The 27,923-nt window shown below is 39.7% G+C and overlaps 1 protein-coding gene across 4 annotated transcripts in view; it reads left to right on the forward strand.

The window, feature by feature from the left end:
- The window catches only part of SH3KBP1 (SH3 domain containing kinase binding protein 1), a 140,710-nt gene that overhangs the window by 40,540 nt on the left and 72,247 nt on the right, over positions 1-27,923 (forward strand). For all 4 annotated transcript variants that reach the window (XM_081859100.1, XM_081859102.1, XM_081859099.1 and 1 more), the window contains exon 3: positions 14,948-15,071. In XM_081859100.1, coding sequence (XP_081715226.1) covers positions 14,948-15,071 — 124 coding nt within the window. The remainder of the gene's footprint in view (positions 1-14,947; positions 15,072-27,923) is intronic.

The raw sequence follows: 27,923 nt of genomic DNA on the forward strand, positions 1-27,923 counted from the left end.
CAATTTCTTGCTCTTGATAAGGAGGGAGCTGAGTTCATGGCCTTACACCTACCGCTTGTTAGCTGAGGACTTATATTTTGAATATATGGGCAAAGATATATGGCATCTCTAGGGGAGAGCAGGGAGTGGGAAGTCAGCAAGTGAAGGAAGGAAAAGAGGCAGGCATGGAAGCGAAGGAAAAGAGGCAGGCATGGAAGCGAGGATGAAACCAAGGCTGCACTTTGATCATTAGCTCCTCTGTGGCTTATGAGATACAGATGTAGAACTTGCTTGGAATATGCGCATGGCTTAGTATAACTGCATTGTTTTAAAGCTGCATCTGCCAACTACATTTGACCCGTTCAGGCATTCTAAATCCTTCATGAAGAAGGTTGAGCACACTAGCTCCAAGCCCCTCGCCATCCTTGTTGCCTTCCACAAGGGGGAGGGGTAACTTACAAAATAGAGAGCCAGTTCAACTCTTGTGGATGCCATATGCAGTACTGAACCCTGATCTTCCATATCGGAGCAGGTGCCTCACTGCAGCGATTTGCTCTCCAAAGGCAGAAGGGTAGTGGTGATAGAGCTTGTACACTTGGTCTTTTTCTCCCTCATTTGTTTGAGGGATTTCAGGGTGCCTGGATACAGCTTTCCCCAAGATGTTATTTCAAAACCCTATTACTTAAATTTTTTAAAAGGAATTAGATTCAAGTGTTTCAAGCTACTGTCCAGTCTTTCGTTTGGAAAGATGTTTTCCTCTAATCTGTCTTGACGCTTGCAGTTACATGGTCTGGAGGGAAAACTGTTCTGTTAAAAGCTACCCTGGATAGAAGAGGAGGCTTGGTAGCTTGTTTAAAACATTTATACCTTGCCTTTCCATAAAATGTCCAAGAAATCTAACAACATTTTATCAGCTGAGCAGAATCTGTAGCAGCCATCATTGGTTTTTATACCATTAAGCATTCTACAATTATGCCTAGCTAAATTTTAAGATGAAACCCTAGTACAATTCTTCGTTTTGTTATCAGTGTTCAAAATAAGACAGAACCGAGGACAGAGTAGTTTCCTAATAGGGCTAAAATCGAATAGTCAGGTAAAACGGAACTTAATGCCAGTGTGGTGTAGTGTAGTGGTTAAGAGCGGTAGACTTGTAATCTGGTGAACTGGGTTCGATTCCCTGCTCCTCCACATGCAGCTGCTGGGTGACCTTGGACTAGTCACGCTTCTCTGAAGTCTCTCAGCCCCACTCACCTCACAGAGTGTTTGTTGTGGGGGAGGAAGGGAAAGGAGAATGTTAGCCGCTTTGAGACTCCTTCGGGTAGTGATAAAGCGGGATATCAAATCCAAACTCTTCCAATGCATCATTACCTTTGAAGTTTTACTACTCCCTTGCAATAGGTTGAATTTTTGGTTCCATATACACCTGTAGTGTTGTCATTGCTTTTTCCCCCACTAGTTTTCCATAATTTAAGATGAATTAATGTACTTCATTTTCAAAAGTAAGGCAATATGTATTTTGGAGCAAGTTCATGCATGTGAACATTAAAATTACCAACATGGTTCTTATTTGAGGATCTTTGTTCTTTTCTTTTTTGTATATTTTTTAAATTTGTTTTTAAAAAGTATAAGCATACAACAAAAAAACAGTTCCAAATCCAAATATCAAGATTGCTCTGAATCTCCTGACTTCCCCCCATCCCTTCCATGGGTCCTAACGGTATTTTTTACAACTGCATATCAATACTTATCCAAATTTTTAATCCTTCTAAATTATCCATACTTTCCATTACTTTACAAGTGTGGTTTAAATCCTGCTAATGTTTTAACCTGTTTACAGTGGTCTCGTGAATAAATTATGAACTTTTCCCATTCCTTGTTAAAGTTCTTGTCTTCTTGATTTCTGAGCTTCCTAGTTAATTTTGCCATTTTGGCATAGTCCATCAACTTGGTTTGCCATTCTTCTCTGGTCGGGGTGGGGTGGGGGTTGTTCTTGAAGTAACAGGAAATCATTACCCATGACAGTCAGAGTTTGGATTTGATATCCCACTTTATCTTTTTTTTTTTTATATAAAAATTTTATTGGGTTTTTACATTTTATAAAGACACACACACACAAAAAGACAAAGACAACACATATACAATTTCATACCCTTACTTTCTTTACCCTCTTTCCCTGACTTCCCCCCACCCCCTCTTCATACATCCCAATTCCGATAATTAGTTCAGCAAGTTCTTATCTATAATCTTAAACATATTATTATTATTTTTAAAACTTAGCTCTTTTTACTTGTCCACATTTAATTTATCCAATTCTCTTATAAACATTAAATCCTTTTTCTAAGGTCGACCTAACTTCCCTTCCACGAATTTCTCCCTTTATTATATTAATTATAGGTCACAATGGTCAAATACAAAAATCATAAAATTTTGAAATTCTATTCTCCCCTCCCTCCCTATCCCGGTTTCCATCCCTTCCCAAGCAAATGTCCACAAAAACAGTTCCTAGCCCGGATTCCTCACATCCGAGGCCTTCAATTCTCTGTCAGTCTCTCTCTGCCGATTTTGTTGGTAATCCTTTTTGTTGGTCCTCAGGTCTCGAAGGAGTTCTGTCACAGTCACATCAAATTTTCTTCCATCCAAAATGTTTAAAAGCAATTGCTGCAAAAGGTCAGCTGCTCTCCCATACTCAAAGAGGAAGTCCTGATCATGTTTCTTTATTCTTTTAAATTCCAGTATTCCAAGTACTCCAGGGACTTCCTTCCTCATCTTTCTCATCTTTCGCAGATTTGTAATCCAAAGATCTTCTTCTTTATTTTCTGACGATATAGGCTTCTGGTTGGTATTTTCCACCTGTACTTTCTCCACTCCTTCTTTCCTCTCCGCCAATTCCAAAGATGTCTCTTCTGGTTCAGCTGCAGATTTTTTATCAGTCGAATCCTTTATGCATTCAGCAGAGTTGTTTGTTTTAGAATTCAAGGTCATAAGTTCTTTGTTCATAGCCGTACTCTGCTCTTGCAAGATTCCCACGAGAAAAAACATTTTTTCTATCTCTGCCAGTAATTTTCCCTCTGCAGCCATTGTAATGTCCCTAGTTCCCCCTAGGGGGATTCCAATTGCTTAATAGTCCTTTTCCAACAATCCGTTACTTTGTTGTTTATTACTACTTTGTTTCCAACCACCTCAATTCAAATGTAACACCTTTAGTTCAGAGAGTTATTAAATAGCAAAGTTCTTGACTTTAACCGCCCATTTGACAGCTCCTTTGACAGCTGTCAAACTCCTTATTCTTTTTCCTCCGGCACACACACAGGACGCTCCCGGGTTCGGGGGGAGGGGTTACACAAAAACTTCCAAAATTCCTCCCTTTCTCTCCAGCACAAAGACTTCTTCTGTCAAATTCATGGAAATATCTTTTATCTAGCACCAAAAAGACAGTAATCTCTCCACCTTAGTTCTCCAATCCTTGCTTTAGATCGTTTGTAGGTAGGGGGGGTGCGGACTTCCCTTTAGCACATCCCCCGGTCGTGCCGAATTCAAAGGTAAAAATTTTAAAGTCCAAATTCCATTCTACTCACAGGTTGTTTGTTTTCCAGTCCAAATTTTGGGAAAAAAGTCAGCGCTCTCCGGCCATGGCTCGCGGCTTCGCTCCACTGAAGTAGCGGTCTACTCACAGCACCACGCCGCTCTCCGTACCCTCTCCGTAGCCTTTAAAAAGGCTCTTTGTGGGTCGGGGAAGGCGCTTAAAGGTGCCCGCCGAGTCACCAAGTCCGCAGGCTTCCGCGCCTGCGGTTTCTAAGGGTCCCCGCGTCGCCGGCGCGGTAAGACCCGTCTTCAGCAGAGCCGATTCCCTCCGGAGCTCGGAGGGAATCCGTCATTAACCGATCGCGCTAACCCGGAAGTCTGATATCCCACTTTATCACTCCCCGAAGGAGTCTCAAAGCGGCTAACATTCTCCTTTCCCTTCCTCCCCCACAACAAACACTCTGTGAGGTAAGTGAGGCTGAGAGGTGTGAATAGCCCAAGGTCACCCAGCAGCTGCGTGTGGAGGAGAGGGGAATCAAACCCAGTTCCCCAGATTACGAGTCCACCGCTCTTAACCACTACACCACGCTGGCGTCAGTCAGTCAGGTTTCCAAATGTCAGTCACATGATTTATTTATTGATTACATTTGTCTCCTGCCCTTCCTCCAAGGAGCTCGAGGTGGTGGACACAGTTCCCCCACCTTTTACCTTCACAACAACCTTGCAAGGCAAGTTAGACTGTGTATTAGTGGTTGGTTCAAGAGCTTTAGGGCCTGTGTGTGGATATAAACCTGAGTCTACACCCCACCGACTCCCATGTAATAAAATCATAATGTAATATGATTTCCTTTAGGTGGACTCTAAGACTTGTAAGATTTCAATTTGCTTTTTTTCAGAAGTGTAGGTTCATTTAAAATTATTTAAAATTATTACAGTTTTGTATGTTCAGCCATTTTTAGAGCTGCGTTAGAATTGTTCTACTGAAATCAATTGTTCTGCCGTTGCTATAATTTTGTTATTGGTAGATTTTATAATGGTTTTATAGTGATTATGTGCCCCCTTGGAAATGCTTTATATTTTGAAAGGCAGCTTAGAAATCTTCAAAATAAATTTATCAAATATATTTAGGCTGTGATACAACTATTCAAAAGCCATTTAGAGTGGCATTAAAGACAGACTATGAGGCAGCATTTCAATGCCCTATAGCGCCGCTTTGATGTTATTTCTTTTTATGCAGAAAATCTTATCTAATGGTGGAGCTAAAGCAGAGAAGAAACAAGTCGCCCCATGCTGGATTCTTTCATTAAAAACAAAAACACAGAACTGAACATTACTGTATTTATTCCATTTTCTGAATGTGTCTCTGTGTGTATATATATGTTGGTGTGTGTGTGTGTGTGTGTGTGTACATCCACCCACACCCACACACCCACCCCTACTTAGAGAAGGCAAAGCTTCAAAGGAATAATTTCAAAATGCATAAAATCTATTCATATCTTGTGGCTGCAATCTGGAGGGCTGTCAGTAAATGAAAAATATACCACATGTGCAGATGCATGCACAGATGTACAAGTTCTTCACAAGCTACTTACGAATAAGATGTGCTTAATTAGACTTGGTTCTAAAGACTTCACTCATATTTCTCTTCCACTGAATGTATAAAGACTAAGTAAATAATGGAGTTTCCAAGTGAATCAAGAATATGCCTCTTAAAGGGACTGATAGCCCAGAGAGAATGATTGGCATGGGAGTGTTGCTGTCGTCTTGAAGGCACATGCGATAGCTCCCTTGCTGACGTTACACAGGTCTTTGGCTGGTTAGGAGCACACCCAGCAATCCTATGTATACCACTTTACATCCAATGGAAGAAAGGTAGTATATAAGTACATAAAACATATAGATCAAATGTTTTCGACTATAAAAGAGGCCAGCAGCAGTACAATTGTTGGCAAAGGCTAGATAGAATCATAGCAAAGCTGAATTAAGTGATGAACAACTGCTGTTCTGGCAAATTTCTAGCTTGGGATATGGATTTTGAGCAGTCGAGAAAACTTGTTCAGTATGTCTGTTTGAGAAAATGTCAAGAGGCGTACAAGCAGAGTTAACATAAACGTTTCTGACATTAGTCTGTCAAGCTGTAGTGCTTACTTCTATTGTCTAATTTTCAAGTCAAACAGCACATATGGCTCACGTAGGGCATGATTTGAATAATAATGTTGCAATCAGTGCTGATCAGATAAAAAACAGGATTCAGGAGCATTTGTTTCTTTAGTAGAGAAAACCATGTAAACATATACACTGTAGGTCTAAAAATAGATTTTTGTACGTACTTCCTTTGAAAAAAACAAATCTGAAAAGAGGCTTTAAACCCCCCAGGAGCTGACTCTGATCTTACTGCATTTTGCATATAATAGGATTTCACAGTTTTTATGTACTTATGTAGGTACAGTGGATTCCCCCCCCCCCCCCCGGCCTTGCAGCTTTAACCAAATAATGAATGTTTGTATGGTTAGCTCAATATAGCTAAAACAGTAAACTGTTGGAACTATTGGGTTGTTGTTGTTGTTGTTTGAAACAACCTTTAAAAGCTTTATGCTCTGAAAGTAGAATAATCTGTCTAAATGCTGTTTTAGGAGTTGGGGATTGTGTTGTCACTGAGGGAATTTTTAATAACTGTGTTTGGGTTGGGGGGGGAGGAGAAGAAAATGCAGTATAAAAGAAGGAAACCTGAAATGCTGCAGCGTGGGTTTTTGCTTTTGATTATAATTGTGCATTGGAACTCGTGAATTTGAACGCCTTGATTGAAAAACCTTGTGGTTAGAGATTACATGAAATTGCAGTGCAGAGGTGGCCTGGGCCTGCCCTCTCTTACCAAGTTGCATATTTCATTGTAGGTATGCTACCTAATGTATTACAGATTGCCCATATGCTTGCAAATGATCTCTAGTATCAATCATTGTTTCCTTCTCATCTTGGTTTTAATCTGCTTCAGGCATGGTACATCATAACATTGGCTAGAATTCAAAGAGCTGCTCAATTACTCCTATAGAGAGAGGGGATGCTTTTGAGGACCTTTGAACAAGAGCTTCACATGCTGCGTAGCATGATACTTCTAAAACTATGGGAATTTAACAAAAACTTTGAGTAAAATAGCATGTAATCCGCTACTCAAAGTCTCCCCCCCCCCAGACAAACACACGGTTTATAAAAAAAGTAGTTGAATTTTGGCCGCAATCTTTAATTTGCTATGTAGCCCACTGGTAGCATAGGCTCATACTCTATGCACCCCACCCCACCCCCAGTATATGGGGACAGGACTGAGCTCCCCAATCTTGAAGGCCCTTGCCATGCCTCCCCACCCTGGCAGCAGGCCCCACCAGGCCTCCGCGATGTCACACAAACACAATGAGCCCCGCAATGCCAGGTGGAACTCGGCACTTCTGACTGGTAGTGCTAATTTAAGATTAGTATTTATCTGTGGTTAATGTAATTTTCATTCCTCCCCCCAAAAAAACCCAGAAATTGCTTTATTGTAAATAGTATAGCCTGCTTTCCCATAAGATGTCACTAAAAGCAACAATAGGATAAAGTAACAGTAAACTGCAAAGTAAAATGTGCTGGTAGGTCAATTCTGTGAATCAGCTAAGATGGAAAGTACTGTATTAGAAGGTTTCCCCTATGTAAATAGTTCATAGATATGCTCTCTCAGCAGAAATAAAAACAAAAAACCCAGTAGCAGTAGAAAGGAGAACTAACATAGCAACAACAGTGGCAGGCCTAGCAGTACAATCACAGGCCTTGTCCACACTTGCCCCGTGCTTTGTAGGCACGAACCCAGGATTCATTTGCCCCCTCTTTCCCCAGCGAAACCCGCTGTTTACCTCTGAATCAGAACAAACACCAGTCTGTAGAAATCTCTGTGGATGTTTGTTATGATTCAGCAGTAAAGTAGGATGAGAGGAAGTGTGGATGAGCCCATAGTCTCATTCCCAAAGACACTTCCATATTAGCTGTCTACAGAGAGCACCAATCAACATGCGGTGGCTGCAGGTGTCACATAACGTATTCCATGCGCTGCCACTCCAATCACAACAATCAGGTCTACACCTAAAAAGTAGAAGGTAGGCTTAGAGAACCCATGGTCTCCCCAGGAGAAGGCTTCAAGCCCCACTGTGGGATAAAAGCTATGTGAAGGAGAACAACCTCGCAAACGGAAGCAAAGGGCGAGGCATTTGAAAAAGGCAGAATGGATGCTAGATCAGCAAACTCATACCCAATGAGCTGTGCCTGGCAGCACTGTGTGAAAGAGGAACGTTTGTAATAGGAAGCAGCAAGTGTGGCTTGGCTCTTATCTTATTACAGAGCCACAGGAGCAGACAAATGAGAAGAGTGTGATAGAGCTGTTTATATTCTTCCTGTATAGCGAGATTCCCTCCTTTCTCCCCTTGCCAACCACATGCACCATGGAGCTGCAGCTAAGTGGAACTGTACATGTACAAATGCCTAAGTGATCCCATAGCTACCTAGCGATGGACAATCAGGAGAAAAGATTGGGAGCACACACACACACCTACTAGGCAGAGGGAGCACACCTGTAGGCTCGTTCTGATAGCTGCCTGCCTCGTTTGGAACTTTGGATAGCTTTCTTTTCCTCTGTACTCAGCTATCCATACGCCCCCCCCCCCATGTTCAGTTGGTTGGCTGTAAGCAGCTCCTGGTAGTTGTATCAGTAGTCGCCCTCCCCCTATCCACCATTGAGTCATAGAATTGTAGAGTTAGAAGGGACCACAAGGCTCATCTAGTCCAAGCATCTCAGCTTCTGCATGCCAACTTCATATAATACCATGTGGGACTGTGAACTCTTGTGAACCTGTCTCCTTGGGTGCAGCAGACCCTGGGAACTGCACCCACATCTCTAGCAGCCCATCGTAAGCAACAGCATCACACTTAGCCCACACAGAGCATACTGAGCCACACTTTCCTGTTCCACATTTTATATTGGCTGTGTTAGGTGTAGTGCAGAACATAGGAAGCTCCTGTTACTAGGAGTAGAAGGATCGGGGAGTTTTGCATTTGTGGGCTCTCGGGTACTAAGCTCTTTAATGTCACACAGGACAGTTTCTTCTCACCAGATGTGAGTTTTCCATCTGAGGCACACAGCGGGTTGGAAAATGCTATTTATGTGTGTGCAAGCCTTTCGAAGTTGGTGGGCTGCTTGCAGCTAGATCAGAGCACAAAAAAATGAGAAGCTGCACTTGGGTAAACTTCTGCTGACTGCCTCTGTTGTAGAACTTCTAAATAATGTGTGCTGTGCTATACTTCACCTGTGCCTCTTGTTAATATTTGAAATTAAACAGATCTGCTGTAAGAAATCAGCAAGTTGGATGTTTATACAATAGGCCTCTTTTCCAGGCATAAGCAGAGAAAAACTAAAAGATAAGTGAACTTCAGGGCGGTGTCCTGGAAGAGGAGGGTGCTATTCGTTCAAATGCACTGCATAACATGTTTTGAAAACCAGTTTTGTATTTTCCTATGCAGCCTAGTACTCTGAAGAATATGCTTTTGAAATAGGAAAACTTGTAATTGTGGAAAACATTTTATCAAAATATAGCAAAAGTGGTTTTTCATTATTGCTGTACTCACCCTACCATTATCTAGACGCAGCTAGATCACCACCCACCTTTGATTGCTTTGATATCCTGAAGTAATTCTCTAAATCATTTGAAGAAGTTAACTGTATCCTAGTCACTAGGACATAGTGAGAGAGAAATAAGGGCTTAACATAACATGCCACTATCACTTACCTTGGGGAAAGATTGCATATTGTAGCTAATGAATATTGTCAGAGTCAAGAAATCTACATGGCTTATTCAAGTTTTGAAGCAGAGGTTGGATGCTTTTAGTTGAGATTCCTGCATTGCAGGAAATTGGACTAGATGATATGCAGGGACGCTTCCAACTCTACAAATTTATGAATACTAGCACACTACTGCACACCATTTCTTAATTCAGTCATGTCAGTGGGGTAGTTTTTTGTTTTTACATTTTTGCTTTAAAACACCAGTCAATTAAGTCTGATGTTAAGGTATACATATGACCATAATTGATTCTAGACCAGGGTTAGGCAACCTAAGGCCCGGGAGCCGGATGCAGCCCAATTGCCTTCTCAATCCAGCCTGCGGATGGTCCGGGAATTAGCGTGTTTTTACATGAGTAGAATGTGTCCTTTTATTTAAAATGCATCTCTGGGTTATTTGTGGGGCATAGGAATTTGTTCATTTCCCCCCAAAAAATATAGTCCGGCCCACCACATGATCTGAGGGACAGTGGACTGGCCCACGGCTGAAAATAGTTGCTGCCCCTGTCCTAGACTATCATTTCTGCATTTCTTAGGCCAGGCTTTCGGTAGCAGACTCTTCTGCATTTTGCACATTTGGCACTATTCATTTGTTAGTTTCTATTCTGTTTTTCCCCCCTGACAGCCGCAACAGTTGACATTTTCTGAATTGGAAATTTAAGTGCTATGGCTGCAACAAAAATGTCTAAAAATAATTTTCTGAATTCTGAAATAGTTTTCTAAAGAGCTGAAGTGGTTTTGCAAAACAGCTTCTAAATAGAGAACTGCAGGTACTTCTGTTGCTGAGTTTGGCATAGACCTGGGAGGGGAACAGAGTTAGATTGTATCTCAATAGATTTGTCAAGTGAAAACTTTTTAAAAAATTCTCTGATAACAATAAGTGAAATCTGTTATGTTCTGAGCAACTGATTGTTCTGGAATATGGAGAAACTCGGGATAAAGGAATTTGGCATTCTTGTATTGTAGGAGCCTCATGTGTGCAGGCTTCTTAAGTGAGTTGGAACTGTAGAGCACTCAGATCACTTGCAGAGACAGTTTGTAAAAGCATCATTTCTGAAAAGATGCAATTATGGAGGGTGAAGAAAAGTATACACCAGGGTAGGATTATTATAGAGAACTTTTAAAGGGGGAAATGAAATACACAGTAATGTTTAGAAACAATGGTTTCAAGGGGAAAACGGGAAGGAAGAAGGTATTTTAACAGGAAAGGACAGAAACCTTGTACTTTGTGGAGAAACACCACAGTGCCTGAAGCAGAAAAGATCACATGAAAAACATTGTTTGCGTATGACATGGATGAAGAAGTTAGGAAGATCTTACAAAACATTTAGCACTAATGAGAGAGCGTATATCAGCTTGCTCCAATTCAAAATGTTATTTAGAAGTCTTGTCTGCTGATTCCATAAATTTGCCAACTCCGGTACAGATTATTTGTGTAGAAGGCCACATTCCTTCAAGGGTAGTGAATGGGGCCAGAGCCAAAGGTGAGCAGGGTTCATTTCCCTCCCTCTCTGCCACTTCCTTGTTGTTTTCTGTGAGTGAAGCAGGTACATTGCTCTTCTTGAACTAATGGCTTGCAGAGGGTTTTTATAATTTTGCTAATGGTCCCATGCAGTCCTAGGGCTATAGATTGTTCATACCTATTCTATACCTTTAAATCTGTGGTCCTAATGTGATTTAATGGGAATAGTGTCCAGGACTAAATTCACTTTTCATAGAAGTGCATTATAGGTGATCCAGTGGTGCTATGGAGCATGCTCAAAGAAAGTAACTCTGTCTGCCCCATTCATTCACCATCTTACCCAGTGCATTCAGAGCTCATTTCTTTGAGAAGTTTGAAGCCAATTTTTACCTGAGCTGCTGAACTGGCAGTATATGAAAGGAACAATTTCATTTTGGAATAACACTAGCATGTAGGCCTCTGTCTTTACCTTTACTGGTGTCTGCTGTTCTCCAGAAACCTTGAGGTCCTACTAGATTCACATTAAAAACACAACACACCAGCTCTTTCATTTTTGCTTTTCTCCTTACCCTCCATTAGCTGCTATGTCATTACAGTGTAGTAAAATGCAGTGTGGGAGCTTCCAGAGCTTGCAGTAATTCTATAAATTATTCACATTAATTTAACTTGTGGATTTGTTCCAAAGGACTGCATATTTTCATTTGAGTTGCTGTTCTGCTACCCAAATGTTTATAGCTCCCACCTCCCTTGGTTAAACAAGAATGATGATAAAATAACCAGAAATCTTCATTCACTCTGACAAAAGCAATGCAACACATCATTAAATGTCACATTATCCTCTAGTCAAGCTTGTTTATATCATGTTCTTCATGAGATTTCCTAGTGTTTCATGATGCTTTATTCTACATGAGTGAGATGCTGATAATGAAAGCTGAATGTATCCCAGATTTCTGTGGCTCTCTTACAATAGAACTATATAGTATATGTTAAGCCTGGCTCCTGTGTTGAATGACTTCCCTTATGGGCTGGAGAAGAGTGTCTTTTGGGTTTCCTTGGTATTGGGCCTAGTGATGTCCCCAAGCCTGAATTTAGTTTGAAAGCATAAGAGACACAGTAGTTCTCCCGTAACATAGGAATCAGTTGTATTGAATATGACTAGAATTGTCAGTATTTCCCCCCCCCCTTGAATTGTTTTAACCAAAATCATTGAAAAAACTGACACATCCGAACAGATCTGTTGAAGTTCCCCATTATCTGGTTCAGAAAAGATTGAGCACTTGAGCACAGAGCTTCTAGGAAGCTTTCAGAACATAGGAGCTCAGCCCTTCACCCCTTTCTAGTATCTAGCCGGGCTCTGATCTGTGTAGGTGATTACATGAGCTTCCATCTCTTCATGAGTAGATTTGTGTGTGAATAGCTGGGCACTATACCAGTGGCCCTAAAACTCATGCCTGGCACACCGTCTCCTCAGTCCCTGCAGCAGACGAGGAGGCGCAAATGTTGTCCTCTCCTTAGAAGCTCATTCTGATTTATTAATAATATTTGTATCCTCTTTGGCTTTGATATTTGCTGGGAATTGGGATTTCTAAGTTGTTGTTTACCTTATTACTTTGCACTGAGCTAACCATTATGGGTGTAAGTCCCATAATATATAAGCCTCTACTTGTGTAAAAAGCCTATCACAGCATTGACAATTGCAAAGTTTCCTGGATTTTTACTGTGCAAAAATCATAGTGTGAATTTGCTGTAAGAAAAAAACCTTTATTTATTTATTTATGTAAAGGTAAAGGTGAAGGGACCCCTGACCATTAGGTCCAGCCGTGACCGACTCTGGAGTTGCGACGCTCATCTCGCTTTATTGGCCGAGGGAGCTGGCCTACAGCTTCTGGGTCATGTGGCCAGCATGACTAAGCCGCTTCCGGCAAACCAGAGCAGCGCATGGAAACGCTGTTTACCTTCCCGCCGGAGCGGTACCTATTTATCTACTTGCACTTTTGACGTGCTTTTGAACTGCTAGGTTGGCAGGAGCAGGAACTGAGGAATGGGAGCTCACCCCGTCGCGGGGATTCGAACCGCCAACCTTCTGATCAGCAAGTCCTAGGCTCTGTGGTTTAACCCACAGTGCCACCCGCGTCCCATTTATTTATTTATGTATATGTAAAAGATATAAATACAAATTTTGAACTGGTGTTGGGAATAATAGATTAATAATCTACACAAGACTAACAGAACATTTAGACAAAGATCAGAAAAGAAAATAACATGTTGACAGTTTGGTTTAAGGTTTTATTACACGTAACTCTGAATCCTCCCCCCCCCCCGTTATTTCCTTATTAATGGTTGTTGAGTTTGTTTTTTGCTTTCCCTCTGTAGCAGATTAATTTGATCATCAGGGTGCTGAGTTTCCAGTCCGAAAAAGAGGAAATATTTTGATAGAAGGGAAGTTGTGTCTTTAGACACAGTAGCTAAAAATAGGTATTCTGCTTTTGAATGCCCTGGAATAAATTCTGAAAACAATCCATGATTGTTAGAAATAATTATTTAACAAAATTGCTAGTCTTCTCTTGTTTACCCCACCCTGTAAGCTATCTACCACTTTCAGAAGAGGTTAGTTTACCATTTACCATTTACCATTGTCAAGCAGTTAATCTATAAAATTAATTCATTACTCATTAAACTTCAAGATTACACTTCTGAAATTTCGAATCTGTACTATGTACATACCTAAAGCTTGTTAAATTTGGAGATTTCAGGTCAGTTTGTCAGAATTTTGGAGATAGGGATAATTTAGGAACCTAGCTTTCACATTTAGACTACCCTGTACAGTTTTGAGGGTTTTCTCTAGCTGAAAATGTCTCCAGGAAAAACTTAAGTATTGTTGGAGGAAGGCCCCTGCCTTGTCCACAGAATTGCTATGTGCTCATAGGAAAATACCATTTTCCATTGACCAAGAGTCCATTGGAACGGATTTTAGAGCTCTGTTTATTGAGGTCTCTTATTTCTGCTTTCAGAGCAATAAGTGTTGCCTCATAGGTCAAGGCTATAATAAAAATATTATAATCAGTTTTGTGATTTTGGAACTTTCAGTGTCAAAGGCAAGTAAAGTTTTAGGAATAGCACTCTTAAGTAGAACATTAAACTTCATGTTCATTGCTCACAATCTATAATCTGGTCGGAATCTACCAACAGTGAAGTTTCAGATTCTTGACGGCATAGCATGTTTCATTGCTTTCATTTATAGTGTATTGCGTAACCAACCGGAGGTATACCAGGAAATTACCATGAGCAGGAAAAGTCTAATTTAGCTGCAGTCATAGCTTTGCGAGGTGGGACACAATTTGAGGGCACAAATAAGTCGATGAAGGGTGGCCTTGGGAACAGGGTAGAAATATTTTAAGAAAATATCCATAGTTTATTCATGTGCTTCTACACCTTCTGCCTACCAACCAGGAACAGGTTTGGGGTTGTTGTTGTTTTTTTGTTATAACACACAAATATCAATCTTTCCCCAAACTGAGTTGTTCCAGCTTTTATAAGACCATTTCTGGCGTGCATATGTAGTAAATGTGCAGACAGACTTTGAACCTTGAAGTTGTTAAGTTTCATTGCAAAGGCAGCTTTCTGTTTGTTTTGGTTGCTTCTACAAGTTTTTTAAAACTGGGCTGTATAAGTGTGATAATCAGTGGTCCATGGGATAATGCAGCCTTCCCTAATCTGCCCTCTTCCTGTTTTGTCTTGTATTACTTACAGTTACTCATTCATTTAGATTTTACATAATTTTATTAGTATTTGCATAAATGCTTTTCACTTTGCTTTATTGCATTTTAATGTTTCTTTTTATTATTTGTTGAATAATATTTTTTTTCTTTTTTAAAAAGGAAATGCTTTTTAAAGAAAAAATCAGCATTTTAAATTAAACTATTTCAGTTAAACTAATTTGGGTTGGAGTTTAACTTATATTGTTGTTAACTTGTGTTACTTTTAGTCTGTCATTGCTTTGTTTTGTAATGCTCTGGGGCCTAGGTTCAGAGTTCATACCTAAACATTCTAAATAGTTCTTCCCTCTTTCTTTCTTTCTTTCTTTCTTTCTTTCTTTCTTTCTTTCTTTCTTTCTGTTTCTTATACAGGAAATAAAAAAAGAAGCAAAGAAGGAAGGTCCTGTCATCAAAGTACCAGAAAAGTCTATACATGATGTTTCCAATGGAAGTCCTTTACTGTTGTCTGAGACAATTATTAGAGCCTCCAAAAAAGGTAATATATTTTAAATTACGGTAAAAGCTCCAGGGTAAACGGTATTTGGAATGTTTCCAACCATAAAATTATACACTGGACAAATGTGTATACATTAAGGGTGGAAAAAGTTATCAGATGGGCAAACAGGTTTATGAAAGCCAATTCAAACATTCAGTCACTGTGTCTTCCCATATGAGGATATCACTCTCTTATCAAGTACAGAATTACTTGTGTTTCTTTAACCAAAGAGCTTCATTATTGAGTGCAATTATTTTAACAAGGAGCAGCTCGTTATAGGTAGATTTATGGCAACATAGGGCTTGTCAACACCAGAGTTTAGTGTCCTTCTGAAGCTACTTGTGTCTATCTTTTCATTTCATTTTGGTGGTATCTACACATCTTTCTTCTCCAAGTGGCAGCTTGCACTCCCCCCCCCCGCCCCCAATTCAGCCTTTTCCAATTTGCAGATAATCCAATAAGGAAAGAAAATCCAATATAAAAGTGCATGCTATCCAACTGTGGATGTGCTGAAGCACATTGTGTGGCCACGTTTCTTTATGTGTGTTGCTTCTGTCAGCTCAAAGGATGCAGTGTGCCTTTCTCCATTGGTTGTTGCTGAAGGCACATTTGCAGTATTTTTTTTCTAAAACAGCTCTTTTGCACAGAACAGCTCAAATAACCAACTTACCACCCCATACTAAGTTCATAATTGGCGAGTGACTGTTTATAGCTATCTAGAAAAGCACAGTAAATGCTTCGGTAGTTAATTGTGCAAAGTAGGCAATGCTGGTTATATACATTTTACATTACCCACATATATTATCCATATATATATATATGTTTTGGAAACGTGCTGAGTTTATTATCTCAGTACCAGTTTTCCCCTTCCTTTTGTTGCATCATAGTGTGATGCTCTCCAGAGAGTGTGGAATCATTCAAGGATTTTTATTTCAAGAACAAATGTTGTATTTTTTACCTTGGAGGCTTACCAGCTTCTGTTTCTTATCTCAAAGCCAAGTCCTTGGTGACTATGAAACTTTGAAATGTGCTATTCATGGCACAAACTGCTTGTTTGTGTCAAAATCTTCCTGGAAACTAAGGGAAAAATACTTACCAGAAACCAGTACAGTGGTACCTCGGGTTAAGAACTTAATTCGTTCTGGAGGTCCGTTCTTAACCTGAAACTGTTCTTAACCTGAGGTACCACTTTAGCTAATGGGGCCTGCCGCTGCGCCACCGCCGTGCGATTTCTGTTCTTATCCTGAAGTAAAGTTCTTAAACTGAGGTACTATTTCTGGGTTAGCGGAGTCTGTAACCTGAAGCCTCTGTAACCCGAGATACCACTGTATTAGGCTATTGAGCCACCAATCAAAGGAAACTCAACCCAAAGGAGTGAATCCAGGCAGTCTGTGAAACCAACAATCATCCTATATACGTAAGAAACTAGCAGCATCATACCCGGCATTGTTCAGGAATTCTAAGGATCAATGCAGTCAGAAAGGTTCAGTCCACTATCTTGATTCAAAATGGCATCCAGTTGTATCCTAACTTAGATGAAAACCTGATCATGAAACTCCGGAACCATCATGCAAAATTTGCTTATATCTTATCAAACACATAGCAAGCAAACAACTTCCCAAAATATATAGTAGATAGAATATTATATAATGAGAGGAATTAAACATAGCAGTAAGTGAAAGTCCCTCCCTCCACCAAAGAAACCACCTCTGTTGCAGAATATGATTTAGTTAGACAAGGGGATAAAATCCATAAAGTATTGCAGATAAGTAGGTGATCTATGGCAGATTAGAAAGAACAAGACAGTACTTAGAAGTCCTATTAGTTACCTATATAAGGTCCCAGGTAGGAGAGTCGTGTTGGGGGAAAAGAAAACAAACCCCCCCCCCTCTAAACCATGTGATATGAGATGTTTGATGAATATGTACAGTACTAGAATATATGCCCTGAAAAGCAAAGATTCTGATACATTTTGCCTGTGGAATTTTTGCATTATCTTTTCAGTGTTCTAAAAGACTTGGCATTGTGTTTTTTGGGTTACGCTTGTGCAAGTAATAGAAGGCTCCATATGGTCTGTGGCAGCTGGGCCTCTGTTATCTGGGGCACTAAAATGGAAAGGAAGTACATCCTGTTAAATCCTAGCAATTTTTAATAGTGTTTTGGTATGCCTGGGCTTGTACTAACCATTTAATTTTTAATGTCTCCTGCAAGTTCACTTTTATGTAAGAGATTTTTAAATGTCACAGTATGTCAGAAAGCAAAGGAAAGCTGGATAAACAGGAAAATTGACTATTCTAAATGATTGTACTAAGACTTGTACAAGGTAGAAAAATGATGAGGAAATGAAATGTAGCATGGTATCAAATGTGCTTTTAAAAAATGATGGATCAAGCCCTCTGACTCCTTGCAACTTCAACATGGGTCCTGATAGTTTGGACCCAGACAGTTTTAAGGATTGACTCATCATTCCCATTTCTGGTCTGTGCCAGCTGCATATGGAAGTTTGCTTGGGACGCTATACTTCTGTTGGTGCAGCATCACACAGTTGACTCATGTTAATATTGTGGTCTAGTAAGACCCCTAGGTCTTTTTCTTACATACTGCTGGCAAGCCACGTGTCCCCTATCTTATCTGTGCAGCTGGTTCTTCCTGCCTAAGTGTAGAACCTTACAGTTGTCCCCATTGTAATTCATTTTGTGGGTTTTTGCCCAGTTCTCCTGTCTGTTAACATTAAGCACAAATTCTGATTCTGTCTTAAGTGGCATTGGCCACCCCTCCCAATTTGATGTCATCTGCAAATCTGATGAGCATACCCTCAATTCCTTCATCCAAGTTATTTATAAAGATGTTGAACAACAACGGACCCAGGACAAAACCCTACAGCACCCCACTTGTCACTTTTTCCCAGAATGACGAGGGACCATTAATGAGCACTATTTGGCTTTGGCAAGTCAACCAACTTCAACCCCTCCTAACACTTATCTTGTCCAGTCTACATTTGCCAGCTTCTCTGCAAGAATATCATGGGGGACATTGTCAAAACCCTTACTGAAATCAAGATACACTATGTACCTCAGCATTTCCCTGATCCATCAAGTTCATAAGGCACTGGAGATTTGAATTTATGCAAAGTAGCTAGATGTTCCCTTACCACCGCTTCCTATCTTGGGCTTCAGCTTCCTCTTTGCATCATTTATTAGTAGAAAATATATAGGACACTCTTTGACCTTAATCATCTGTCTAGAATCTAGCAGATAGCTGGTAGTTCTGGCCCTCTTTTTCAATTTTATTGATCTTCAGGCTGAAGGAGCAGCCGGATCATTTGCAGGTCTTTTCATTCTTGGAGGAATTTAAAGGATACTACATTCCTGACACGGCCATGATTCTTTGGTTCGATTTCTGTTAATGTGTTTCAATGCTGAACACAGAGAGAGGAGCTTGAAAAGTTTTTGGAATTTCATTTCCAGTTTTAAACCCGAGGGTAGGCCACTTGCAACAGTACCCTGAAGCATCTGCTCTGCCTGCATTGTAATTTATAGGCATAAAATGATGGCGATGAGAATGAGAGCCAGAGAGACACAGATCAACAATCTCATCTTTGTAGAGCCGGCAAGTTACATTCTGTTCCTGTAATGAGTTGCATTGAGGAAACTGTTAAGGAGAAGTGTATCACTTTCTCTTACCAGACTTGTGGCCAGTGTGAATGCTGCATGAGAGATGAGATTAAACATGAAATGTCTGTGTCAGGACACTAAGCCAAGAAGTTCCTCCAGCTCAAGCACTTTTGTCTGTGGCAACAGAACTTCCCTCTCCTCTCCCTGTGCATCCCCTAAATATGTCCTGGGGAACATTTAGGTGGCATGTGGGGAGAGGAGAGGGAGCAGGAAAAATACCCTGGGTTATCGGAACTGTTTTGGGACGCAGGTGGCGCTGTGGGTTAAACCACAGAGCCTAGGACTTGCCGATCAGAAGGTCGGCGGTTCGAATCCCTGCGACGGGGTGAGCTCCTGTTGTTCGGTCCCAGCTTCGGCCCACCTAGCAGTTCGAAAGCACGTCAAAGTGCAAGTAGATAAATAGGTACCGCTCCGGCGGGAAGGTAAATGGCGTTTCCGTGCGCTGCTTTGGTTTGCCAGAAGCCGCTTAGTCATGCTGGCCACATGACCCGGAAGCTGTACGCCGGCTCCCTCGGCCAATAAAGCGAGATGAGCGCCGCAACCCCAGTCGGCCACGACTGGACCTAATGGTCAGGGGTCCCTTTACCTTTACCTATCGGAACTGTTTAGATGCATACTGGCCTAAGAAACTAAAAGTCAATCCAAGAGCCCATTCATGGAGCAGCCAGCCATGTAGTTTACAGTGGAAAGAGACAGTGCTTGTTAGAGAGAACCAACTGAGGGAATAAATGCACACACATGGGAAACCATTTATAGCCGAAGGCGGCAGTTTCTTGGTAGGTGAAAATGGTATCCAGTATCTGGGACAGAAGGGAGTAAAGGCTGATATGGAACAATGTATTTGATAAAACATGTATAGGATTGGGGGTAGGGCGGAGAAAACAACCATTATAGACAGGTTCCAAAGAAATTGAGACATTTCCATTACATTCCTGTATATTGTTTAGATTTGGGCTTTTGCTGTTTGACTTTTTAAAAATCCTAAACCCATATTTCTACCATGCATTATAAAAATCCAGGGCACTTGTTTATGAAAGCATTTAAATGACATCCACAATCTAAATAAGAGAGAGAGCGCGCAAATGGTATTTCCTTGTTAAATAATAAAATAAGTGACTCTTAATTGGTTTTCTGTCATCACATCTTCACTAGAGCCAAATTATGCTGTCCTTCTAACCCATGAAGCAATTGATGATTTCTCCATCAATGGCAAATGCATTGTGTTCAGTCATGTAATATATTTGATCTTATGTACTTGCGATAAAAAAATGTATTTATTCAGAAAATGGAATGTACAGGTTTATGACATCCAGCATACCAATTCAGTAATTTTTTAATAATTATGATGGAGCCTCTATTTTTCCCTTGGGCAACATATGCTTTCCTCCCTTTTTGTCTGTGTATCTAAGCTCTGAAGCTGATCCTAACTCTGAGCTAGGGGATTGTCATGTGGCCTCCTCCTTTACAGTGGCTGCCCCCTTGTGGTAGACCATGTACACTAATACAGTACAGTAATTTTCTCTCTCCTGTATATAGTGAGCAGCATGGAGAATGCAGGTTAGAACAGCAAGGCAAAATGTCTTTTTACTGGAAAAGTTTGCATTTGTGGTAAGATGTGAAGAGGGGCTATGTCAACCTATCTGGGGCCCTTCATGCTCACACATTCATATTAAGCCATAGTTTGGCTTAGCATTTTCTCTGAACCAGCTTGAGTGTATGATCATATATTACTGAGCAAATGTTTTGATTCCAGTTCCTAATAAACTGTTCCTTTTCTATGAACAATAGTTGTAACAAGTGCTTTTTATCTAGAAAAATACATGCTGGTATTCACCATGAAGTTGGTACAGTAAGTGCCACACTTTTTAACAACAACAACAACAGCAACAACAGTGCCAGTACTGCGTGCCCTTGAGTACCCCCTGGTTGTAATGGTTATCTTTCTCTGTTCTGAAGTATAATCTAGTTTAACTATGAATGAGACTCCCAGGATTTTCTAAAGTCATTTGGAAACTTGCTCTAGATTTAAATGCATGTGAGTGATCTGAGTTCAGGACATGCACATTTTACTGTGTTAGTGTATGCTACAGCATGTTACACCAAGCAGCTTGTTTGGATAAAAAGTGACAATGCAGATAATCCCACACCTCTTCGTTGATGTTTTTTAGGGATAGCCTCTTTTCTGTATGGCCCTGAGGTATTCCATAACCATTTGCTTCCCTCATGGTTAATTTTAAGTGGCAGATGTTCAATAACATAATGAAATCACTGCTATATTGGTTTACAAAGCCCACTGTTGTGTCATAATGATTCATTTATCTTGATGCCAAATACAATGCAGTACTCTGCTTATATATGTATTTGCGCAGATAGCTTGTCTGTTCTAGGCTTTGTTCTTTATGGATAACACCTTCATATATATTTTTAGGGGGGAAATTAAACTGCTCAGTCAGAAAATTCTCCCAGTGATATTCAAATAAAATTGTATTTAAAACACGAATAAAAGTCACACATCAGTAAAAAACAAATATACATACAACCATTATCATTAAAAATAAATATAAAATCAGCATAACTAAATAATCTGTATTGCTGAAACAGAAAACCTTCAGGGCATTTATATCTTCTACATAAAGTGAAATATTTTAAATGATAGTTTCTGAGGAAAGAAATAGTGAGATATCGCTAAATACAAACGGGAAGTTTGCCTCTTCAGTCTTCTGAAAAAAACACAAAGGTTTTTTCCCTTTAATCCATATACCAAAATGTTTGCTACTTTTAGGAATGAAAATATTGCTAGTGGAGTCAAAAGGCTGTATCCAATATTAGTCATACTCAGAGCAGACCTATCAGATTGAATGGACATGATTTACTAAAGTGCATTAATTTGCAAGGGGTCTATTTTGAATATAACTTAGTTGGCTATATCCCAAAGAATGCATTTTTCTCCTCTTGTTAGAGGCCCTTAAAGGTTCTTGAGTATCATGGGAAACAAATAAGGAAATGCATGATTGAAAAACAATTTGTTGAACAATTGAAGAACAATTCATTTTGGAATGCTATATTTTTACAATTCATTCTTTAAAACGAAACAAAAAATATGTTCATAAATGATATACTTTTGTCCTGTATTTTTAGTCAATATCTTACTTTAGCCTGTTTAACAGAAAAAGTTAAGAATTGCTCACTTATATTAAAGCAAAAGAATCCTAAGGGAATATATATATACAGATAGATATAGATATATAATATTTTCATTAACTTTTTGTTCCAAAAATTAATGGAGTCTAAGCTGGACATAATCTGTTAGACATATTGCCCTTTTTGTAACATGTTTGGTGACATTTTCAGTCACCTCTGGGTTTGGCACGCATATTCATCTTTCAGAAGCCTATTAATTGGTCATTGCCTGTATTTTCTTTGATGATTAGAATGCATATAAAGATACTCAATTTTGTATTTAGATATTAGTCATATGCTCTCTCAGACTCCATTTGAGATAAATCAGCTGTTCCTTAAAAAAATTAAAACAACTGCTGTTATGTGTTGCTAAGGATGAAGGCAATATAAATAACTTGCTATTGTATCCCTATGAAATAGTCTACAGTCTTGAACTGAAAATGTTTTTGAGATTTTTAAAAATATGCTAATAACAGGCTTTCATTTATTTATATCCCTTGCACAAGGAAAAATATTATCTGTTGATCCGTTTAAGTGATACTGGGTTAACTTTCAATTAAGTATTTAACCATATTCTTAGTTCATTGAGTAAGGGTGGTGGTGGGGGTACAGTTTTCTTTGCCCACCCCCGCAGTACTAAGGAGAATATTTTTATTTAAGCAGTTCGGAATCACTTAGGTGCTTGGTAATCTAATGAGAATTTTATTGTTCATGTGGGAGTATGTGCTAACTGAAGTGAATGGCATTAAACTAGCACTTCTGTAGGCTACAAATGTAGTTTAGTTATACAACGCAATGCCTTTCTCCTGAGTCCTAATTCTATAGGTCATCTTATAGATACTCCTTATAGATATATATCTACAGATAATGAATAGGATCTAAAGAGGGTATATGGATGCCCAAGGAACTATTGATTTTGAACAGCAGACTATTAATTGTAACCCCTCAGTTTCAAAAGCTATTTTGCCCTGAGATATGCAAAGCTGCTGCTCAAATAGTCCAGAGTTCTTTTGCATGATGGAACTATTTTAAGATTCCTTAGCTCTTGGCCACGACATCATTCTTTCTTTATGTTCCATTGCTGCAATGATAAGGTTAGTAGGTTCGCTTGCTTTATTGTATAGTATTTGTTTTGCATTAATTGAATGTCTGAGCAGTTTTCACTCCTACATGGAAACATTCAGACATTGCAAGAGGAGGTAGGGGAAAGTGAGACTGTAAGCCCAATACAGTGGTACCTCGGGTTACAGATGCTTCAGGTTACAGACTCCGCTAACCCAGAAATAGTACCTTGGGTTAAGAACTTTGCTTCAGGATGAGAATAGAAATCACGCGACGGTACAGGGAGGCCCCATTAGCTAAAGTGGTACCTCAGGTTATGAACAGTTTCAGATTAAGAACGGACCTCCAGAACGAATTAAGTTCTTAACCCGAGGTACCACTGTACTGTGTTCCTTCCCAATTTTAGCGAAACCTTCCTCCGAGTCATCACAAAAGGCAGGGCTTTGTTGCACCCATGCCCCTCCTCACATGGCCTCTGAGGAGTGAATAGGTTTTGGAGCATGTTTGTTTTTTGGTCTTTTCAACTTTTAGTCTGCGATCAAAGAGAGAGGATTAGACTTGAAGGACATCTGCCCATAAGCCCAACTTTTGCCTTGTCTCAACTGAATAATAAGAGTTGTAAAAAAAAAAAAAAAAAAAAAACTATCTGAGAACAGTCTCATTACAGTCGCACCTTGGTTTTTGAACAGCTTAGTTCACGAACAACTCAGAACTCGAACGTCGCAAACCTGGAAGTAGGTGTTCCAGTTTGTGAACTTTGCTTCGGAAGCTGAACGTCTGGCATGTCTTCTGCAACTTCCGATTGGCTGCAGTACGCTCCTGCAGCCAATCGGAAGTCACACCTTTGTTTCTGAATGTTTCAGAAGTCGAACGGACTTCTGGAACGCATTCTGTTCGAAAACTAAGTTACGACTGTATCTAGTTATGTCCTCAGGTAGCACTAGACTTAGTTGTGTCTGGGTAGAGTTGGGAGGCTGCTGTTACTTTCTTGTTTGAGAGAGAGAATAAAGTTCTTGATAATAAAGCTTCCTAACTGGTGTGCCCATGACAAGCTTGTAAGAGCTGCAGTTTTTATCCAAATGCCACAATTGGTTGAGTTCTCAATTACTGACTTAGACAGAGATGATTTATACTATACATTTGTCTGGGTCTGTCAGTGTCTGCCATGGTAATTAATGATATCTTCATTGTAGTATAATACATTAAGCACATGTTATTCTTTGACACAGATAAAAACTCGAATAGCAGTTGGATCCTGATTGAACTCATAGATTATTTATGTAGATTTTTTTGGCTAAGAAATTCATGTCTCTCCTTTGGAGACAGTACAGTGCTGAAGTGTGTTATCTGGTGACAATGTTTTTCTACAGCTGCTTTCTAAAATAAGCTGGTGAATTACTTAAAGACGTGTGCATTTTTAAACATCTTTCTTTATAGCAGACAGTTATACTTTTAAAAAAATCCAAATACTGATATATAGGGTTATAAAGGGTGAATTTTTAAATAGATATGAATTTATGTCAAAGCTCTGCAATTGCACTGATAAGAAAAGTTTAATAGTGCACTTCTTTTAAGTAAGAATCATTTTTGTGATTGGATTGTATAATGGTACTTAGATTTATTTTTATTTATTAATGCATTTATAATCCAGATTTTCTCCAAAGGTGAAAGAGCTATGTTAACAATAATGGCTCCAAAACTCAGCATTATACTAATCCAATTTCAGAACAAGCCATATTGTTTGTTTCTTTGCTCCCCCCCCCCCGCCATTTTGCCTTTAGTTTCCTATGCCAAACTCTATCTCAAGAGGCAACACAGAAGAATATATGCTAATTTGTGCTGAAGAATCCTTCTCTAGCATGCACCTAATTCTTCAAATCCACATATGTTATCTCAACTAAAACTTTAAGGTAAAGGGCAGAATTGATCTGTTTGACCAGAGTTAGGTAAAGCATAATATGTTTGTGTAATAAATAAATTTGCAGATTAGAGAAATCCACCCTCGGCTGCATAAACTGCACACCTGAGCGGGTATCCCTAACTATTGACCATGCTAGCTGGGACTGATGGGAGTTGGTGTACAATAACATCTGGAGGGCTCTCCATCCGTGTAATAGGGGTATTTTTTGGCATCTTACAAGACATGTTCTAACTAAAAGGGTGGTGGTGCCAAATGGATGTAAATGACCAGGAAGATCCTCTCTTTTTCCCTTATGTTCTTTATTATTGATAGGTTTCCCATTTCAAAGCCCACCTAGTTTGATACTGTGTTTTTCTTTACAGTTTCTGTAGTCTCCATCTATCTTTTTCAAATATTTGAAACCTGCCATTTCCCCCCACAAAGAACATTTTTTTCTAGATTTCTACAGAATTTTCTGTGTGGGGGGAGGGAGAGATATTTGGATAACTTATACAGGTGGTGGCCATTTTGCGCGGGGATTCCGTACCTGACCCCTGCCTGCATCGGTGGAGTGTATAAGCATGCCCTACCCCATTACGCCCCAATCCTCCCTCATTCCAAAATGACCCGCATGTTGGCTGTCGCACATCATTTGGACATGCCTAAAAGGATTGTCGCCTGTATCACGATTTACTTTTTAATGTACATGTAATTAAATCATTAGGGACACGGGTGGCACTGTGGCTTAAACCACAGAGCCTAGGACTTGCCAATTAGAAGGTCGGCGGTTCAAATCTCCGCGACGGAGTGAGCTCCCATTGCTCAGTCCCTGCTCCTGCCAACCTAGCAGTTCAAAAGCACGTCAAACGGGCAAGTAGATAAAAAGGTGGGAAGGTAAACGCCGTTTCCGTGCGCTGCTCTGGTTCGCCAGAAACGGCTTAGTCATGCTGGCCACATGACCCAGAAGCTCTACACCAGCTCCCTTGGCTAGTAAAGCGAGATGAGCACCGCAACCCCAGAGTTGGCCACGACTGGACCTAATGGTCAGGGGTCCCTTTACCTTTACTTTTACCTTTAATTAAATCATTAAGCTTACACAAGAAGAACAACACCTCTCTCCAACTGCTCTTTCCAACTTTTACTTTTGACACAAAATGGTGTACAGTTCTTCAGGTTGTAAAAGATGAGATAAAGACATGTAACAGGTGACCTTATAGCCTCATTTTTGTTGGTGTCTTGAGAATTTTTCTGAATGGCAAACTAAATTAGACTCTAACAGTGACACCCAAGAATTAATGATTCCAGATTCATATGCCTAAAAGTATGTGAATGATGCCAGCAGATGTCAAAATTTTAGGCGTTTTTCTGTTGTGTTTCTGCTGCTCATCCTGAAGCATCTGTAGGCCAGGCTGTGGTGTCACTTCACAGCAGATAACTTGCAATGTGGCGTGAAAAATACATGACAATGTAATTGGAAGATAACAAATACATAATCTTGAAACCTTTTACTTGAAATGATTATGTACCGCGAGGAAAAAAAAGTCAAGCTTCGCAGGCAGGAAATGCATTGGGTGTGTAAGACTATAAATCAAGAGGCAAAGGGTGTTGTTTTATTCATAGAATGAAATTGCTGGAATGGTCCCAAAGGACAATTGAGCCCAACCCCACTGCCTAAAGGCAGCGCTGAGCCAGTTGCATATGCATCAGAAAAGAGAGCTGTGACATGCTCCCACTGTGCACAAGCAATTCAGTATCCCTTCTCCCATAAGACATTATGAAGACAGAGCCATGTGTATAGCCTGCCACTACAGTGGAAAAGAAATGCTTACCTCTGCTTCTCTTGGGCTCCCACATCTATTGGAGTTGGTGATAAAAAGGGAGGGAGATTAGGAAGAATATGATGGGCCAAGCAAACTCCCATTTCAGGAATTAGTAGCAAGGCTGACCTACATATTATTAGCAAATCTAATTACCTAAAAAACATAACAGAAGGCTGTATGTTTAGGCATGATTCCTTTGGAGGCAGAGTAATGAAAACCTTAGTTTGAACTCTAGTTAGATTTTTGGAAAATAGCATTTTAGCATTTTTTTCCCTTGGAAAAATTAGTAACTTTTCCAGACCTATTTCTCTGTAGGGATTGATTCCAAAGCTTCTCAATTAGTTAGATTATAAGTACATTTGCATGTTACCAAAACCTTAATAGGTTCAACCATTTCAAAAACACTGATCCTTCCACAGTTCCTAAAATATATTTATGTACTATGATCAAATAAGCAGGTATTACTTGTCTATATTATTTTAGCAACCACGAATGACCTGTGCTAAATATTGGAAAAGAAAAAATACTCACTGCCTGTATCTGGGGCTTTGCAACACTGAATACAATGACATGGGAGAATTCATGAGAACCAATTTAAAGAATGGGAACTTCATAAGGTTTCTTTTGGTATGTAAAATAGGATCATAAAACAGTTGCCTTTCCCCCACATACGTGTATTAATTTCTGTAAAAGAGATGAAATATTTAGCTATTTGATGATTTCCAAATTCTCAGAAGGAAGGTTACCATTTTTATGTATACTTTTTTCCCCATTGTTTGAGACAGGAGCAGATTAAAGCCCCATTGATTAAAACTGCCTCACATTAATGAACCAACTAAAACTTTGGCTTGATTGATCTATTCCTTAAATTTATACCCCTGCTTCAAATACAGTGGGGAAATTGAAATGTTCAGGGATAACTACTTAGGACTAAAAAAATTAAAATACTAATTAAATTGATTTATCATGCCCTTCCAATAAGCGTTTTCATCATATATTTTTTCAACTGTGTTTGACTCATTTTGGTATCTATGCAAATTTTCTTTTCTGGAAGCAAAACCAGCTCTTCAAATATACAGCTTATAGAGACAAGGTCTAGTTTCCAAGGAGACCTACTAGCATAGTGCAGAAGTAATAGAATTAAATTACTTACATATTTTGAACAGTGTTCTTAAAACACATTTTGATTTGGTTTGAATATTTCAGTATGCATGGG

Source organism: Podarcis erhardii, assembly GCF_964252035.2.
Source record: "Podarcis erhardii genome assembly, chromosome: 4".
Classification (NCBI taxonomy): domain Eukaryota; kingdom Metazoa; phylum Chordata; class Lepidosauria; order Squamata; family Lacertidae; genus Podarcis; species Podarcis erhardii.